The following is a 16928-nucleotide window of genomic DNA, read 5'->3' as shown; positions in this document are numbered from 1 at the left end:
AATTGATTCTCTCTAAATATTGAGTTGTGGTCTGTACTAGTAATATATCATCTGTTAATATATTCCACCCTGTGATGATTTTGGCTGGTTTGAAAACTCCTAGGAGTGTCTTCATCAGACTCAGTATTTTAGCTTTCCCAGGTATATAAGTACCTTGGTAAGCAGGGCTGCTGGGGACTAAAGACAGAAGAAACTTTTTAAGTAATGCTTGTCATGAGAGTATGGTCAAGGCTTAGTGGTCTGATCCCTGGGTAGTCGGTTTATTGTATGAGGGGAGTTTGGGTTGAACAGGTCTGTATTTGCTGGAGCCTAAAAGAAAAGGGGATCTTGTTTGAGTGCTAAAAACTCTTGGCTGATATTTGGACCGAGTGAATGCAGAAATGATATCTGGTGGATTATTTAGGATGAAGGTGAGTTTTTTTTTCACTCAAGTGATGAATCTGGAACTCTCTACCATAGAAGGCTGTGGAGGCTAAGCTGCTGAGTATATTTGAGAGAAATACATTTCAGGGTGCAAAGGGTTACAGCGAATGGGAGTGCAGTGTTGAGATAGAGGATTAGCTATGATGCTATTAAATGGAGGAGCAGGTGTGATGGGTGTAATGGCCTGTTCTTGCTCCTTTGGTCACAATTGGAAACAGAACTTTGTCCAGATGTAAGTTTCAATATTTGATTGCTTCAATGTTAGATTTTGTTTGCTCTTGATCAGCATGCTCATTGAGACTATCTTGCACTGTCATGCTAGTTTTGGTTGGTTGCTACTCTCCAAGTTTTATATATGCAATGAATTTAGAATTGGGTGTGTTGGAGAAAATGAAGTCATAGGTTGTTAGGAATTTTTTAGTATTTGATCTGTTTACATGGAGTGTGGATGTTTAGCATTTGCCTTAGACTGAAACTGTAACCTCTCTTCCTTCAGGACCAGAAATTGAATTTTGGTCAGTGTTCCCCAAAAGGCAAAATTGGAGTGCATCAGTGTCAAACCTTAAACCTGGATTAGGAGGCGTCTGATGTCTTCCACGTGCTGCTTAGTTTAGCAATGTATTCAGTGTTGCACCATTTAATAAGATGTGGCTTACCTATACCATGTTTCATTCTCATTGTTGGCTTAACTTGGTTGGAATGATTTTTGAGACCAGGAGTTTGTAGATACAGCATGTCTCTGTCCAAATTAGGATAACCCTTCCATGAAGTTCTGAGGAAAAAAGTTGTTCAAAATGTCATTAGAAATATAAGGATTATACTTTGGAGATACATGTGCAAGTGAAACATTCATATTACCAGTAACAGCATAACAGATTGAATGTCTGCAATGACTAAGACAAAGACCATGACATCATTTGCCTCTGCAGCACTGTTTCTGGAATGGATGAAAAGTCTTTTATAAATGGAACTGATGTTTATATGTCCATAATGTTCATCTAAGCTGGGTAGTAATTTTTACACAGCCTGTTAAGGCTAATGTATGCATCAAGGGCTCAATATAATTTAATGTAACATTGGCCAAGTCATTGAGTGAAGTGACACGCCATAAGTTTCTGTCTTCGTCCTTGATTTTAGCAATGAGGTGGAGTATACCCCATTTCCCATACAACAAATAAAAAGATTCCATTCATTTAATGCTATAACCTTGTCACTTTTCACTTCTGACAATTACAATCATGAGTTGTAATTATGAAGACCTAGTTCTAGCCCCTGTTTCGTAACATTCCTGAGATTGCCCTCAAAGATGCTGATTATTCTATTTTTGCTATACTAAATCTTTAATGCTGCTATAGACTACAGTCTACTTGAAACCTGGCTTGAATAGAGTCTGATGTCCTGATTTTTCTAACAAAATCAGATGCATGAGAAAATTGTGAAGTGCCCATATACTTTATGCTTACACTATGCTAAATTCATCCTCTCTTCAGCTGTACAAAAGGTTTAATATCCCTGGTTCACCACCTGAATCCATGGGCAGGGGAAGAGATTGGAATGTGGACCTGATTCCAAAGTTTCTTATGGCAAATGGTAAGTTGCAAATGTATTTCTGTATAACCTACAGGACACTTTTTTTTGTTTAAAGATGTCATTAACTTAGTGGCACGAGTGACCACAACCACCGCTGAATGTAAAAAGAAAAGAAGGTAGACGGCAGTCGGAGTCCAGGGTTTGGTAGCCTGAACTCTAACTACAGATGGTAGTGGAATAGCAGTGCAATGTCTGCGATGTGAAATGTTCTCCCACGGGGTAATGATTGTCTGGAATTCTCTGCCACGAGTGTCATGGGGGCTAAATCTCCAAAAGAATTTACAGAAGAGATAATAGATTCTTGAAATATCAAGCAGTTTTTATCTATGTTGAACCAAAACACCGACAAAGTCATGCCTAGCATAGATATTCATTATCTTGATGAATGGCACAACAGGCTTGAAGGGCCAAATGGTGTACTCCTTCAGGCTCTTGGGTACTACTGCCTGAACTCCCCACAGATTTCTCAAGTTATGTCAACCAAGTGATTATGCACATATGGGCTGGTGCTATCTACAACTCCTCTGTCTGCTAGTGGATATTTTTGCTAACTTCACAATTCCTTATTGCTACTGGACTGAATAATAGCTAAATGGAATTCACATAACGGTATATAAAGATATGTCGACTGTGTAATTAGGGTAATGTTACAGGTGCACAGGAAAAGTAGGGTGTTCAAGTATGTCGATCATGACTTGGTTGTGCATTTGCCTCTGATTCAGAAGATCTTGGTTTCAAGGTTTAAACCTAATCTAGGCTAATAATTGACAATGGCCTGAGGTTTTGAGTCCTATATAACTCTCCCTCCCTCCTTCTCGTTCATGCCTTTCTTCCTACCCCTGTACTTCTCCCTTCCTATCCTGCTATGGTAGTTCTTTGTAATTGTTTTTTAATTAAAATATGTACAAGCATGCATTCTAAAATGTAAGATGCTTTACGTTTTTAGGGCAACTTGTAAAGATGCTGCTGTATACTGAAGTCACCCGGTACCTGGACTTTAAGGTCGTTGAGGGCAGCTATGTTTACAGAAAAAGCAAAATCTACAAAGTGCCATCTAGTGAAAGAGAAGCCTTGTCATCCAGTGAGTAGGAATTTAAAGATAAAGTGGTTGCGATTTAAGAGGTGGTCTGAAAGTTTATAGATGTTATGACTCTGATCTTTTCTAGCAATTGAGTTCAATCTCAAAAATAGAATGAACCTGAGACCATCCTTTTGTAGCTACTCGTGCAGGAAAACAGTACTAGATGTGCAGTAGCAGTTTCCTTTTTTTTTCCTTTGTTTCAAACAGCAAATGTTCTTGTCAAGCTTATGCAGCATAGTTGCCTTCCAGTCTAGTAGAATAGCTCTTTATTCAGTCAGAACACCAATCAGATATAATACTGTAATACTGGAAAGTGCTATTTCCGAGACATTTGCCTAACCAGCTTAGTGCTCTTACCAAAACCTTCAATTTTACAGCTATTTAACTCACTTTATCTTTGCTTTTGTGCAGAATAATTTCAAAAGTTTATAATTTTCCTTTTTTAAACTTGCATTTGTGAAACTCTTGGCTTGCAATTTCAGCTAGAATTAATGTTAACATGAATGGATTGTTAATTGATCTGTGATGTTCACGTTTCAGTGCTTATTCAGTTTTGACCAAGGCCAAATGATATCATGAACTCAGTGGCCCTGGTGGGACTCCAGCTGAGCATCTCAACCCCTTCCATCCAGAGATGGATCCTCTACTTAGCACCTCCTGAAGTTTGGGTGTAAATTGCCTTGTCTTTGCACTGATGTACAGCACTGGGTCTTCACATTATTGTCCTTAAGAATATTTGTGCAACAGCCTCATCCTGTTGTTTCCAAGTCCACTAACGTTCATGACTGGGTGTGGCAAGATTATAGAACTTGATCCTTTGGGATCTCTTAGCCCTGTCCTGTTGCATGCTGTTTGCTATTAGTCATGCAAGTATTCATGTGTTCTAGTTTCATCAGATTGGAAGGAAATGTTTTAGCACAGAGGTGATGCAGTCCATTGTGTCTATGCTAGTTAATCTGTTTGTAGGTATGCCTGGTTTTGCACCTTACGCTTTTCATTTGACCAGAATTGACCACTTGGACTTAATATTGTTGGTGGAGTGAAGGGGGTATAGTGCAATAAAGTTGCACATTGTGGTTGAATGCAATTCTTATGGCTGACTGTGCCTCTTGGTGCTTGGAGTTAAGTTGCAAGATTTGCTATGTCATGTGAATTTTACCACTTATGTTTAGTCTCTTGGTGTGACTCTTTTTATTAGTAGGTTTCCAATATTGAAGTCAATCCAGACAAAACATTTTGTGAAGTATATTTCCTGAAGTGTTGAGTTGAAGCTAGTTTTAACAGAAATTTTTTAAAATTTAAAAACTAGTCTGTTTCATGTATTTACTAAATTGTTGGGTTTTTTTTTAGAGTTATTAAACTTTATGGAAAAAAGTAGATTCAGAAAGTTTTTGCAACGTGTTTCTATTTACGATGAAAATGATCCGACAACTTGGGATGGCATTGACCCTAAGAAATCAACCATGAAGGATGTATATGACAAATTTAGTTTGGGGGAAGATGTCATCGACTTCACAGGCCATGCTCTAGCCTTGTATAGGACTGATGAGTGAGTAGTTGTATATGCAAGACAAAATTACTCTAACATTTTATATATCTGTGTACAATATCGAGTCAATTCCTGCCTTGCTCATCCTTTAAATTTATATTTTAATATTAATATCCATAATATTAATGCTTCCCCCAACTGCTGGTATATGAATGTTAATTTGTTAAACCATTTTGTTATATTCTTAGTCTTGTTCATTTTTGCTGCTGTTACTGCATGCTGGGCATTATATTTTCTACTTGTATCCCTCTGAAGTGTTGTTAAATAACTGTCCCCAACCTTTGCATTTTTATTCTCTTGTGCAAATAAAGTAAGCCTCTTAATTATATATTTTGAGTAGTATTTCTGCACAACCAGGTCAAGATGTCTTGAAATGCATAAGTGGATAAATCCTTAGGACCTGATCAGGTGTACCGTAGAACTTTGTGGGTAGCTAGGAAAGTGATTGCTGGGCCTCTTGCTGAGATATTGGTATCATCAATAGTCACCGGTGAGCTGACGGAAGACTGGAGGTGGGCTAATGTGGTGCCACTGTTTAAGAAAGATGGTAAGGACAAACCAGGGAACTATAGACAGTGAGCCTGACGTTGGTTGTGGGCAAGTTGTTGGAGGGAATCTGATGGACAGGGTATTTAGAAAGGCAAGAACTGATTATGGATAGTCGACATGGCTTTGTGTGTGGCAAGTCATGTCTCTCAAACTTGAGGTTGTGTTTTTTTTTTAGTAACAAAAAGGATTGAGGGCTTAGTGACAGACATGATCGATGTGGACTTCAGTAAGATGTTTGACAAGGTTCGCCATGGGAGACTGGCTAGCAAGGTTAGATCTCATGGAATACAGAGCGAACTAGCCATTTGGATACATAACAGGCTCAAAGGTAGAAGACAGGGTGGTGGTGAAGGGTTGTTTTCCAGAGTGCAGGCCTGTAATCGGTGGAACACAACAAGGATCTGTGCTGGGTCCACTCCTACTTGTCATTCAGATAAATGACTTGGATGTGAGCATAAGAGTTAGTTAGTTAGTAAGCTTGCAGATGACACCAAAATTAGAGGTGTTGTGGACACTAATCTGAGGTAACCTTCTTCAATGGGATCTTGATCAGATGGCCCAATGGGCTGAGAAGTGGCAGATGGAGTTTCATTCAAAAGAATGCAAGGTGCTGCATTTAGAGAAAGCAAATCTTAGCAGGACTTATACACTTAATGGTAAGGTCCTTGGGAGTGTTGCTGAACAAAGACCTTGGAGTGCAGGTTCATAGCTCCTTGAAAGTGGAGTCGCAGGTAGATAGGATAGTGAAGGTGACGTTTGGAATGCTTTCCTTTATTGGACAGGGTATTGAGTACAAGAGTTGGGAAGTCATGTTGCGGCTGTATAGGACATTGGTTAGGCAATTTTTGGAATATTGTATGCAGTATCCTATTGGAAGGATGTTGTGAAACTTGAAAGGGTTCAGAAAAGATATAAAAGGATGTTGCCAGGGTTGGTGGATTTCAGCTCTAGGAGAGGCTGAACAGGCTTGGGTTGTTTTACCTGGAGCGCTGGAGGCTGAGGGGTGACTTTACAGATGTTTATAAAATTGAGTGGCATGAATAGGATAAATAGACAAAGTCTTTTCCCTGGGGTCGGGGAGTCCAGAACTAGAGGTCATGGGTTTAGATCTCTTATATCTTACCCCTCTCACCCTAACGGGCAACCTTTTTATGCAGAAGTAGGTGCATGTGTGGAATTGGCTGCCAGAAGAAGTGGTGGAGACTGGTACAATTGCATCATTTTAAAAGGCATCTGGATGGGTATATGAATAGGAAGGGTTTGGAGGGATATGGGCCAGGTGCTGGCAGGTGGGACTAGATTGGGTTGAGATGTCTGGGCAGCATGGACGAGTTGGACTGAAGGGTCTGTTTCTGTGCTGTACGTCTGACTATGATTTTATACCACATCAGTCCTCTGATCAAGTGTTATCAGATACCAGGACAGCATCTTTCATGTAGTGAACTATGCAGCTTATGTATATTATCAAATTGGATTCTCACTAGTTGGGCTTTCTTTTGCTCTGACACATCTTTGACTTCAAAGAACATAAAGGTGTTCATACTGCTTTTGGTCTGTAATGATTGTGAATTTTCTATTTTCATTTAAATGACAGTTTACTAGACTATTTCACTGGATAGTTTGTGCTTTTCCATTTGATCAACTTGGTTTATTTCCTAGGTGTCAGTGAAATGTGAATGCTGTTTTTGAATACTGCATTCAGTTCTGGTCTCCCTGCTATAGGAAAGGTGCTGTGAAACTTGTAAATCTTTTCTCAACCTTTTCAAGGATGTTGCCAGGGTTAGAGGGTTTCACCTATGGGAGGGACTGAATAAGCTGGGCCTGTTTTTCTCCCTGGAACATTTAACATCACTCCTCAGCCTCAAAGGTTTATAAGATCATGGGCATCTATTGAGTGAATAGAGAAGGTATTTTCCCTAGGGTAGGGGAGTCCAAAATTAGAGGAAATTTAAGTTGAGAGGGGAGAGATTTAAAAGGACCACTAAGTGGGTAACCTTTTCATGCAGAGGGTGGTATGTGAATGGAATGGACTGTCTGAGAAAGTAGTGGTGGCTGGTGCAATTAGAACACCTTAAAAGCCATCTGGATGGGTATGTGAATAGGAGGAGTTTACAGGAATTTTGGACCAAATGCTGACAAGTAAAACTTAAACTTAATTTAGGATATCTGGCTGGACTGAAGGGTCCATTTTTGTGCTGCACATCTGACTATGTATCAATTTTATTTTCTCTCCTTTCCCTGTGCATCTTCCGGGGAGAACTGTGGGCATCTATTTTGGGCTTTTTTTTTTCAAATGACGAAGCTGATGGTCATGTTCAAATCTTTGCCCCTTTCAGCTACATTAACCAACCTTGCCTTGAGACATTAAACAGAATTAAGCTCTACAGTGAATCACTGGCTCGTTATGGGAAAAGTCCATATCTGTACCCTCTTTACGGCCTTGGAGAGTTGCCTCAGGGTTTTGCCAGGTGAGAATTATAATTGGTAAATGTTCTGTTAAATAGTGAAATGCATTTTTAATTAGTTTAGACTTCTGGCACTGAACCGTTTTTGACTTGTGGTTTAAGACTTATTCTAGCTCTAAGCTACAAACTACTTCTAAATTTTAGATCTTGATTAAAGAGATTTACTTATGTATTTGTCAAAGTATGTTTTTTTTTAAAAAAACTTTTTGAAATAATAACCCTATCGTTAAAGACTAGCTCAGGGCCTATATGCTTGGTCTGAGACATTTTCTGCTGTCAATCATCAGCCTGCAAGGAAGTACATGTACACCAAGCATGATTCCACTTGTCCCTGTCTTTTGTGAAAGTACCAGACCACTCCGTGAACGTCCTCTGTGGTACTGAAGCTCGCATCATTGGTCAATGCCTACATTACCCAAAACAAATCAATGTCTACATTACATTTTTGATGGTTATGTCTTAATTTGTGCAAACTTAAGATTGTGTATTCCTGTCTTGTCCACCCAATCTCTAACATTTGGGAAAAAAAAAGGAAAATTTTGACACCACTCATTTAGACTAGCAAATGTACATTTTTAGAAACAAGTTTTCAAACTGGATGTGTTCAACTTTATTAACAGATTTCAGCAGTTTTAAATGTCTCATTTCAAATGTCTTTATTGAAATTTGAACCTGCTTAATCTTTTGAGCTACTTCCAAATACAGATATTGGACTGCAGTATTAGCACTCAGCGTTGTTTTATAATTAACAAAATGTCATGTTTTATTAGAAAATCTTTTTGGCTATATGCCATCAAATTGTCTAGCAATTTCCTGGCTAAAACATGAATGCTTATCCTGTACAAGACACCCTTAAATCCTCATTCTCTGCTTGGGGTGTTTATACTACTTTGAAGGTTTTGAATTTACACTTGTAAGGCATTATGTATTTTTGCATGTGTTGGAATGCAGAGTGACAAACGTGTTGTGGCTTAACATCAATATTCGCAATCCTGATTTCTGATATCTGAATACACTCATGGATTTCATGTATCTGATTTGACTCCTGGACTGGAAAAAAAGTCCACTTAAAATCTAACTGAATGTAAGAAAGTTGCTTGTTTCTTGACTTTTGTTTCAAATCACACAGGACAAAGTGCCATAGAACAGAACACACACTTGAGCAGAGCCATGAAATGGCGGAGTATTTTGCGAAATTGCACAAATTTTCCATGTCATGCATGTTTGGCAATATTTCTGAGCAATTCTGATATTTTATTGTCTCTGTTCTTATGGTCTTTTGATTTGATTCTTGAAGGTACAAAAAGGTTGCAGCCACAATCCATCCTTGGCTGACCTAGCTATTCAAAGCAATTAGCATTATGTATTAATGCTGGCTTTGTTTCCTTAGGTTAAGTGCCATTTATGGTGGGACCTATATGTTAAACAAGCCTATTGAAGAAATAATTGTTGAAAATGGGCAAGTAGTTGGAGTCCAGTCTGAGGGCGAGGTGAGCGCTTTAAGCCTTTGAGCAAGAATTAGTATTTGAAGTTAGCCAATGAAATTTTTTTCTATGTTGTAAAGAAACTCTATTGAGTCTTCCATTTACAATTGGAAGGTGACAGACCTGTGATAGTTCTGCAATCATAAGATTTCTGTGTAAACATTTTACATCCTTTCTGTGGTTGAGATTTTTAAAAATCGTTTCCATCATTCAAAATAGTGATATAACCAAGGTTGAAGTAACTACAAATAGTGCTTGATGCCCAAGACTCCCACTTAACAATTTACACATTGGATCTGCCATGGAGAGCTATTGTAGTCTAAACACTGCTTTGAGTGGCGATGCAGACTATCTTGGTTGTACTTGGATAGTCATTTGCAGTCCAGACTGTTTAAGTCTCTCCAGCCGATCTAAGTGATTTATTCAATGTTAAATTGCAGATGTTCCATATGCAAGACCTTAGTTAGCCATCACTTACTTCTACTTAGAGTCATAGAGATGTACAGCATGGAAACCGACCCTTCGGTCCAGATATCCCAACCCTATCTAGTCCCACCTGCCAGCACCTGGCCCATCTCTCAACTCCTCCTATTTAAAAACCATCCAGATGCCTTCTTGAAATAAATTTTCAAAACCTCTTTAAAAAAGTGATCTGCTATGACAGCTCTATATACACCAGCCTGTCCATTGAGATTTGAAGCCCAACCCCTCAGCTCAAACATCTGACACTAAAACATATTTTTTTTCTTTTCAATCCCAAAGCACATTGTCTATCAGACAATGAATCATTAATTTCTTTGTGAAGAAGCAGTGTACACAGGATTGAGGGACGTTTCAGGGCATATTTAACAAAATGAATTCACGTAAAGTTACAAAGAAATGACAGGCTGAACTAGCAGATACAGTCAATGGCCAGGCTTTTCATAAACTACTTCCCAATTTCTAAATTAATTTGATGTAACTAGTCAACAGAATACAGCTTAATGTAATATGAAAACAATCAATAGAGGAACATTTTTGGCCATTTGTAGATTATTTTTAAGTAAATATTTATCAGTTAATGCTAAAGTTTCACTTTGGTCACAATGTTAAACTAATCAACTTCCTTTTTTACATTACTGATTTATGGTGTATTATGTTCTGTTAGCTGAGTTTAGAATTGAGACCTTAGCTTTACTGTTGGAACATTTGGAATGTCATCATTTTTAATCACCTGAAGAGCAGAGTAATCCTCAAAACAATCCATGGATTATTTGTGAAGATGTCATTTGAGTTGGATACCCTGCCATAAACTGTTGGCAGCAAAACTATTGCATACTGGCAGAGGTGCAATGGACCAAATATCTCTTTATGATACAAAGTATGAACAGATTCGGCAGGTCTGTGTGCATCAATCCGAGAGAAGAACTGTTGACGTTTCTAGTCCAGTGGCCCTCCTTCAGGACTGAATAGCTGGGAAAAGGATGGTACTGGTAATGAGATTTTTTTTTTCTAGTAGGCATGGGTGGGGTTTGACCAGAGTAGATGGTGACTGCCCAGAGAGATCAAGATAGTCAAACAAACATTGATAAGCTGAGAGAGAAGTGCTGGTAGGATGCTAATGGGAAGTGTAAATAAGACCATAAGACACGAGAGTTGGGTCATTCCGCCCATCAAGTCTGCTGTTCCTTTCAATCACGGTTGATATGTTTCTCAACCCCATTTTCCTGCTGCCTTGTAACCGTTGATTCTGTTTAGTCAAGGGTCTATTCAACTGTCTTTTAACTGTCCTCATTCCTGAGGAAGGGCTCATGCCCGCAGTGTCGATTCTCCTGCTCCTTGGATGCTGCCTGACCTGCTGTGCTTTTCCAGCAACACATTTTCAGCTCTGATCTCCAGCATCTGCAGTCCTCACTCTTTCTCCCTGTCTTTTAAGACACTCTGACTTGATCTCCAAGGCCTTCTGCAGCATTGAGTTCCACAGACTTACAATACTCTGGCTGTAGAAATTCCTCCCCTCAATTCTAAAGTGTCTGTGGCTATGCTACAGTGTCTCCTACTAGTGCAAAAGCTACTCCTGGTATATCCAAGGCTTCGTGCAACCTCCCCATTTCCTCAATGATACCTGTCTCTCCACCTATCACCTTGTAATCTGCAAACATAACTAAGTCCACCTGTTTCTTCATCCAGATTGTTAATGTATAGCATGAATTGTTGTGGTCCCAACCCTGATTCCAATAGGATGCCACATAGTCACTAACTGCCATCCTGTAAAAGACCCCTTCATCCATACCATGCCTTCTGAGAGCTAATCTGTGTGTCTGTGCCATGTACCTTGCCACTAACACAATGGGCCCTTTTTCTTATTGACCAGCCTCATGTGTGGTACCTTGTGAAACGCCTTCTGGAAATTCAAATGGATAGTGTCCACTAGCTCTCCTTTGTCACTTGCTTGTTATGAATAGTTGAATGTGGGTCAGAGCAACTAGGGGTGTCAAGAGAAAGTGGTGAATATGGGGTGGAAGTCCACGCTCTGAGATTAAATACATTGAGTCCATGATGGAAGATGAGGTGTTATGCTGGAGTACTGCAGCATGTCTGAGACAAATGGTGTTATGTTGAAGTGGCAAGCAGCTGGAAGCTTGGTCATTTTTACAGACCTAGCATGGGTGTTTGGCAAAGTGGTTGTCTCATCTATCTGCTCTCCCCTGGCTTGTCTCCCCAGTGTACAAGAGTGAGCAATGAATTCAGTAGATTGGATCAGATGAAATGTTGATAAGTCGATGCTCCACTAAAATAAACGCCTTTTTCCAGCATTTTTTCTCAGTCCTGATGAAAGGTCACTGACTCATACTATTAGCTGTTTTTCTCTTGCCAGATACAGTCAGAGTTTCCCCATTCTTTTCAGTATCCATAGTTGTTTTTTGCTTTTGAGATTAAAATTTAACAGTACCAGAATTTGTCAAATTATTTATTTTCAGATTGCTCGCTGTAAGCAGCTGATCTGTGACCCTAGTTATGTGTCTGACCGTGTGAAGAAGAGTGGCCAGGTGATTCGAGTTATCTGCATAATGAGTCACCCCATTAAAACCATAACTGATATAAATTCCTGTCAGATTATTATTCCCCAAACTCAGGTCAACAGAAAGTCTGGTGAGTAACTTTGATAAATCTGCATTTTATTCTATCCTAGCAATAGAATTGTGCACACTACCTCTTTTGGTACCATGAGGTGTCGAAAGTCATGTTCAACTTTTGATTGCAGAAGTGTTTTCCACAAATGAGACCAAGTAGTCTGTGGCAATTTACGGCTAGCTTATTTAGCATGAGCAAGGCCTACAAATGTTGCCTGTTTTGCTTGTTGGTATATATTTAAAGGATCAATTTGCACAAGATGGGAGCAGAGTGTAAAGGGTCCAAATTTTTTGACAGTAAAAGATTAGATAGTCATAATTTGAGACTAGGTACACTTGCAAAGCAGAGGAGTGCTGGTTAACTTATTGTTCTAGTGCCAAACTAGTGTTAATGAGGCATTGAATCATCAAGCTGAGGTAATATACGATTTTGTTTATAGAACTGAAAAATTTGAAGTGTGAAGTTTCAAATTGAAAATGAGAATTTCTGGAGCAGTAAATATCGTCAATTGTCTTTAGAAATGGAAGACTTGTTTCAACTTGTTTGACTTAGCAGTGTTTTTTTATATAAAATCATTCCTTAGACATCTACATTTGCATGATATCCTGTGCACACAATGTGGCTGCTCAAGGAAAGTACATTGCTATTATTAGCACAACAGTGGAGACCAACGATCCAGAAAGTGAAATTAAACCAGCGTTGGAACTTCTGGAACCTGTGGAACAAAAGTATGCTTAATATTTTTGAATTGTTTTGGAGCTTTTGGACAATGCTTAATTCAAACTATATAGAGTAAGCTTGCTTTTTGACAGTATGTCTAACATCCTGGCCTTATTTTAGTCCAACCTTCTTGATGTAATAGTCCTAAGGTAAATAGTCAGCTGTCCCAGACCACAGTGTAGACGAGAAGCTCTTAAAAAGAAATTGGTGTGCCATGAATAGCATTCGTTTAAGGACATAACCAGTCCTTAGCACCAAAGCCATGATGTAGTTGCTCAGATATTGGGTACAAGGGTGGGAAAGCCCAACGAGACTAAAGCTAGAGGACCTACTTTAAGACTAAGTTCATTTGTTTCAGGATGTGTGAATTTTTATTTGTGGGTTGTTAGTGTGGAATCCTGTTGCCCAGGATGTAATAGCAGATGAGTCATTTATTCAAGGATAAGTTGTACATTTTAAAAGAAAAAGGAGTTGAAGGTTAGAATGTTGGGGCAAGACAATGGAACTGAGCCCATCACTAGGTCAACGTTTGTTTTATTGAATGGTGGAGCAGGTTTGAAGGACCAAATAGCCCACGTTAGCTGCTATATGCCTTTGCAATACTAACTAAATACTTTCAATCTTGTACAAACTTACAAGTTTGCAGCTAAATTTAGGTCACAGCATAAAATTACAAGTTTCATGCACCTATTAATGGAATGGCTCCAATAATAATAATGACTTGAATTTTGGCTCTTCCCATTAAAGATAAGCAGGTAGTTCAAATTGTTACCAAAGTAACATGAATTTTCTGGATAATTTGGTACTTTTGTCTACTTTTCAGATTTGTTTGCATCAGTGATATGTATGTTCCAACTGACATGGGAACTGAAAGCCAGGTAAGAATATGACAAATTCTTTACATTCTAGAATCAAATGTGAATTAGTTATTTAGCCAGTGGAATTAAAGGTTCATAAGTTTCTGGCAACTGACAAGTGCTCACTGCTTGATCACTCTTGGTAAAAGTTGTATGATTTGTTTAGTCTAGTGGCAAAATAAAGGTGGGAGATTGAACTCAACCCTACTTTTAAAGCAGTCATTGTTGAAATGAGGTGGAAGCAGAGATTCAGCTATTCCAAATTGAGTGATGTGCGGAAAGATGGCCATAAGTTTGGGAGGCAACATGCTCAGGCTCTTGAGGCACTAGCAGTTGGAGAGTGGTTTTCCTAGAGCTCCACATCTTAGTCCCACTTTCCCAGACGCTTAAAAACTTTCTAAAAAAGAGCTGAGTCTGTGCTTGAGTAGAAATCACCATTTATGAACCAACTAGCATGGTGGCCATGAAGAGAAGTTGTCTAGTGGGGATGAGGATGACACAAGGTAGTTATTAGTCATGGTGAATTCAAAAGGTATGTGAAGAGATGATTGTGTATTCAAGGTTTGGACCATAGGAAAAACTGAGGAAGTTTTGACTTTGCAAAGTAATTGAACAAGGAATCTCCATTTAGCTGACATAAATGGATTGAGCTTGGATGTTAAATAAGATTTTGAAGAGGTAGAGGAGAGACCTTAAGGAGGCAACAGGAAGCTGATGCATTTCAACATGAGCAGTGAGCATAGAGTTAATGAAGTAGTTAACATTTAGCAGAGTTGATCCAGATTTGGTGGTTTTGTGGTCTAACTTGATCTGGTATTGCTGTTGTGCACCATACCCGTTCCATCACTTGGTGCGATCATGCTCATCTGAGACTTTACTCCCTACCCCCTTGGTATGGTTAAGGTTTGCAGGAGCAAAGGATTGGAAAGTCTAAATTTTAAATTGGTTGATATCTGCAGATGTGTAGATATTGATTCCCTAATGCTGACTGGGGAAAGGGTATGGATGAAGATGGGGCCAAGTTTAGATTTCATATGGATTATCTGAAGTGATGGCAAGAGAAGTCATTGAACAAAGTACCCTGGCTCCAATCAAGTGGGTAACAGCCAACCTAAATGTAACTGGCTCAGAGTTGGATAATGAGGTGAGGTCTTCTATAGTTTAGATAACAGGTTCTATATAACTAAGTGGAAAACTGCCATGCAGCAAACTCATTTCTGAATTAACTGATTATTTTTATCTTTCAACAGATTTTCATTTCAAGAACATATGATGCAACCACACACTTTGAGACCACTTGTGATGACATCAAAGATATTTACAGGAGGATGATGGGGGTTGAGTTTGACTTTGAAGAAATGAAGCGGAAGCAGAACGATATCTTTGGAGAGGATGAGCAGCACTAAGGTTCAAAGTCTGAAGTCTACACCTAATTGGCAGATTCAGTGTGGGTCTCATTAAGGAAACTAGTGAGCGCTGCAGAAAAGAAAGTTAATATTGTGGGTCCTGCTTATTTTTTAAATCGCGTCTTCAAGATCCTGACAAGTATTGCACTGATTTCTAGATGGAAATGCCATCAGTTGTCTTTGGCATCATGTGTAAATTTTGCTGATATCTAGGGATGTTGTCCAAAGAAGACAATTTACTGATGTCTGATAGGGTTTTGGAGGCAGCGCATTGGGGTGGGGGGTGGGTAGCAGGTATTTGGGAAGCCAGGATGTAATTCGATGCATTCTTTGCTGTAAACGTGGAAAATTGTAAAATGCTAAATCAATATTCCATTTTTGTGGAAATATTTACTGCCGTCTGCTTTAACATCAGCTCTAACATTTAATGGGTTCAAAGTTCATTTGTGTAATCGACTAACAGTTTATGATGGATTGATTCTATGTAGAACTGCAACTTCATAATAAAAACATGTATGTATACCACCAGCCATTTATAAACATGAAAGACACTTGTATAATTTTTAATCTTGTTTACATTTCTGGGGGTTTCAAATAATCAGCTGGCACCATTTAAGCTTCCTGCAGATCCAGTTAACTGAAGAGTTCAGAGGTGTCGCTAGTCTATTAAAAACCCTAATGTAACCTCGGGCATTGAATTGAAGTAATCCAATGTACATTAGAGCCAACTTGAATTTTAGCCAAATGAAGAAATAATTTTCAAACAGATGGATGTTGAATGCCTTCTCCATCTCTGATTTGGAAGAATCAAACCAAATGCAGCGAAATATCTGAAAGCTTCAAAGTTCTGTCATGACCACTTGGCACAAAATGACTTCTGTACTAGAAAGTTAGATGGTCTTCAAATAAACTGCTGTATGCTTTTGAACCTACCATATTCTTTAAGCTTTCTTACTGCAATGCAAGTTGTTGGCCAAAATTGTAACAACTGTTTTTTTTTTATTTTGCATTGGGAATAAAGTTCCCACCTTCCCTCTATTCCCCAAAATGGTTTTCTGACTTGACTGTTGTATACCTCCTTAAATAGAGTTAATGAAGTAGTTAACATTTAGCCAAGTAATAAATATTTTGAGTGGAGTTGCCAAATCACATTTCACTTTCACTTGGGTAGACTTGATTAACTCTAGATTGACACATTAATATGACTCGCAGCATCACTTTTAGTGTACTGGAAATTGAGACCCATCATTCACTTTTACAGAAGCAAAAATTTTTATGAAAGTACACCAATTATCCAATTTACCTGTCTTTGACCCAAATTGACAGCATGGCCCAGGTTACCATAGTTAATGAGACTTAGTTAGACAAGTAAATTAACTAATAACTTCTATATACACAAACGAGGAGAATGTGTGGGTGGAAGGGAAAGCAGTTCAGCTATCCCTGATCACAGGATCTGCTGGGATGATTGCTTGTGTTGATCAAAACACTGCTGCTGAATCTTTCTTCCTTCAGATGCTTTCACTAGCTTGCATGAGGAACAGGGTGGCTGGCTCCCACTTACAAAGAGCCTGACTTATTAATGAAATGTTGCAGCAACTGCTGAAGGAAAATCAAACTGGTTTCCTTCAGTAGCTTTTCCTGTACTAAGCCATTCACTCCTGAGCTGGTGGAGCTCTTTCTCTTGTTC

The 16928-nt window shown here is 38.8% G+C and overlaps 1 protein-coding gene across 1 annotated transcript in view; it reads left to right on the top strand.

Moving 5' to 3' along the window:
• The window catches only part of LOC122561837 (rab GDP dissociation inhibitor beta), a 42142-nt gene extending 26376 nt beyond the window's left edge, over positions 1–15766 (top strand). Inside the window, exons 3-11 of the mRNA XM_043714064.2 lie at positions 1914–2013; positions 2960–3094; positions 4445–4643; positions 7529–7660; positions 9048–9147; positions 12102–12273; positions 12839–12983; positions 13799–13853; positions 15083–15766. Coding sequence (XP_043569999.1) covers positions 1914–2013; positions 2960–3094; positions 4445–4643; positions 7529–7660; positions 9048–9147; positions 12102–12273; positions 12839–12983; positions 13799–13853; positions 15083–15238 — 1194 coding nt within the window. The 3' untranslated portion in view covers positions 15239–15766. The remainder of the gene's footprint in view (positions 1–1913; positions 2014–2959; positions 3095–4444; positions 4644–7528; positions 7661–9047; positions 9148–12101; positions 12274–12838; positions 12984–13798; positions 13854–15082) is intronic.
• The last annotated feature ends 1162 nt before the right edge of the window (positions 15767–16928 follow it).

The sequence above is a fragment of the Chiloscyllium plagiosum genome, unplaced genomic scaffold, assembly GCF_037043375.1.
Source record: "Chiloscyllium plagiosum isolate Xiang-an unplaced genomic scaffold, Cpla_swu_hap1 HiC_scaffold_23, whole genome shotgun sequence".
Taxonomy (NCBI): domain Eukaryota; kingdom Metazoa; phylum Chordata; class Chondrichthyes; order Orectolobiformes; family Hemiscylliidae; genus Chiloscyllium; species Chiloscyllium plagiosum.
Note: the sequence above shows the minus strand (reverse complement) of the source record. Positions and strands in the feature narration are given on the sequence as shown.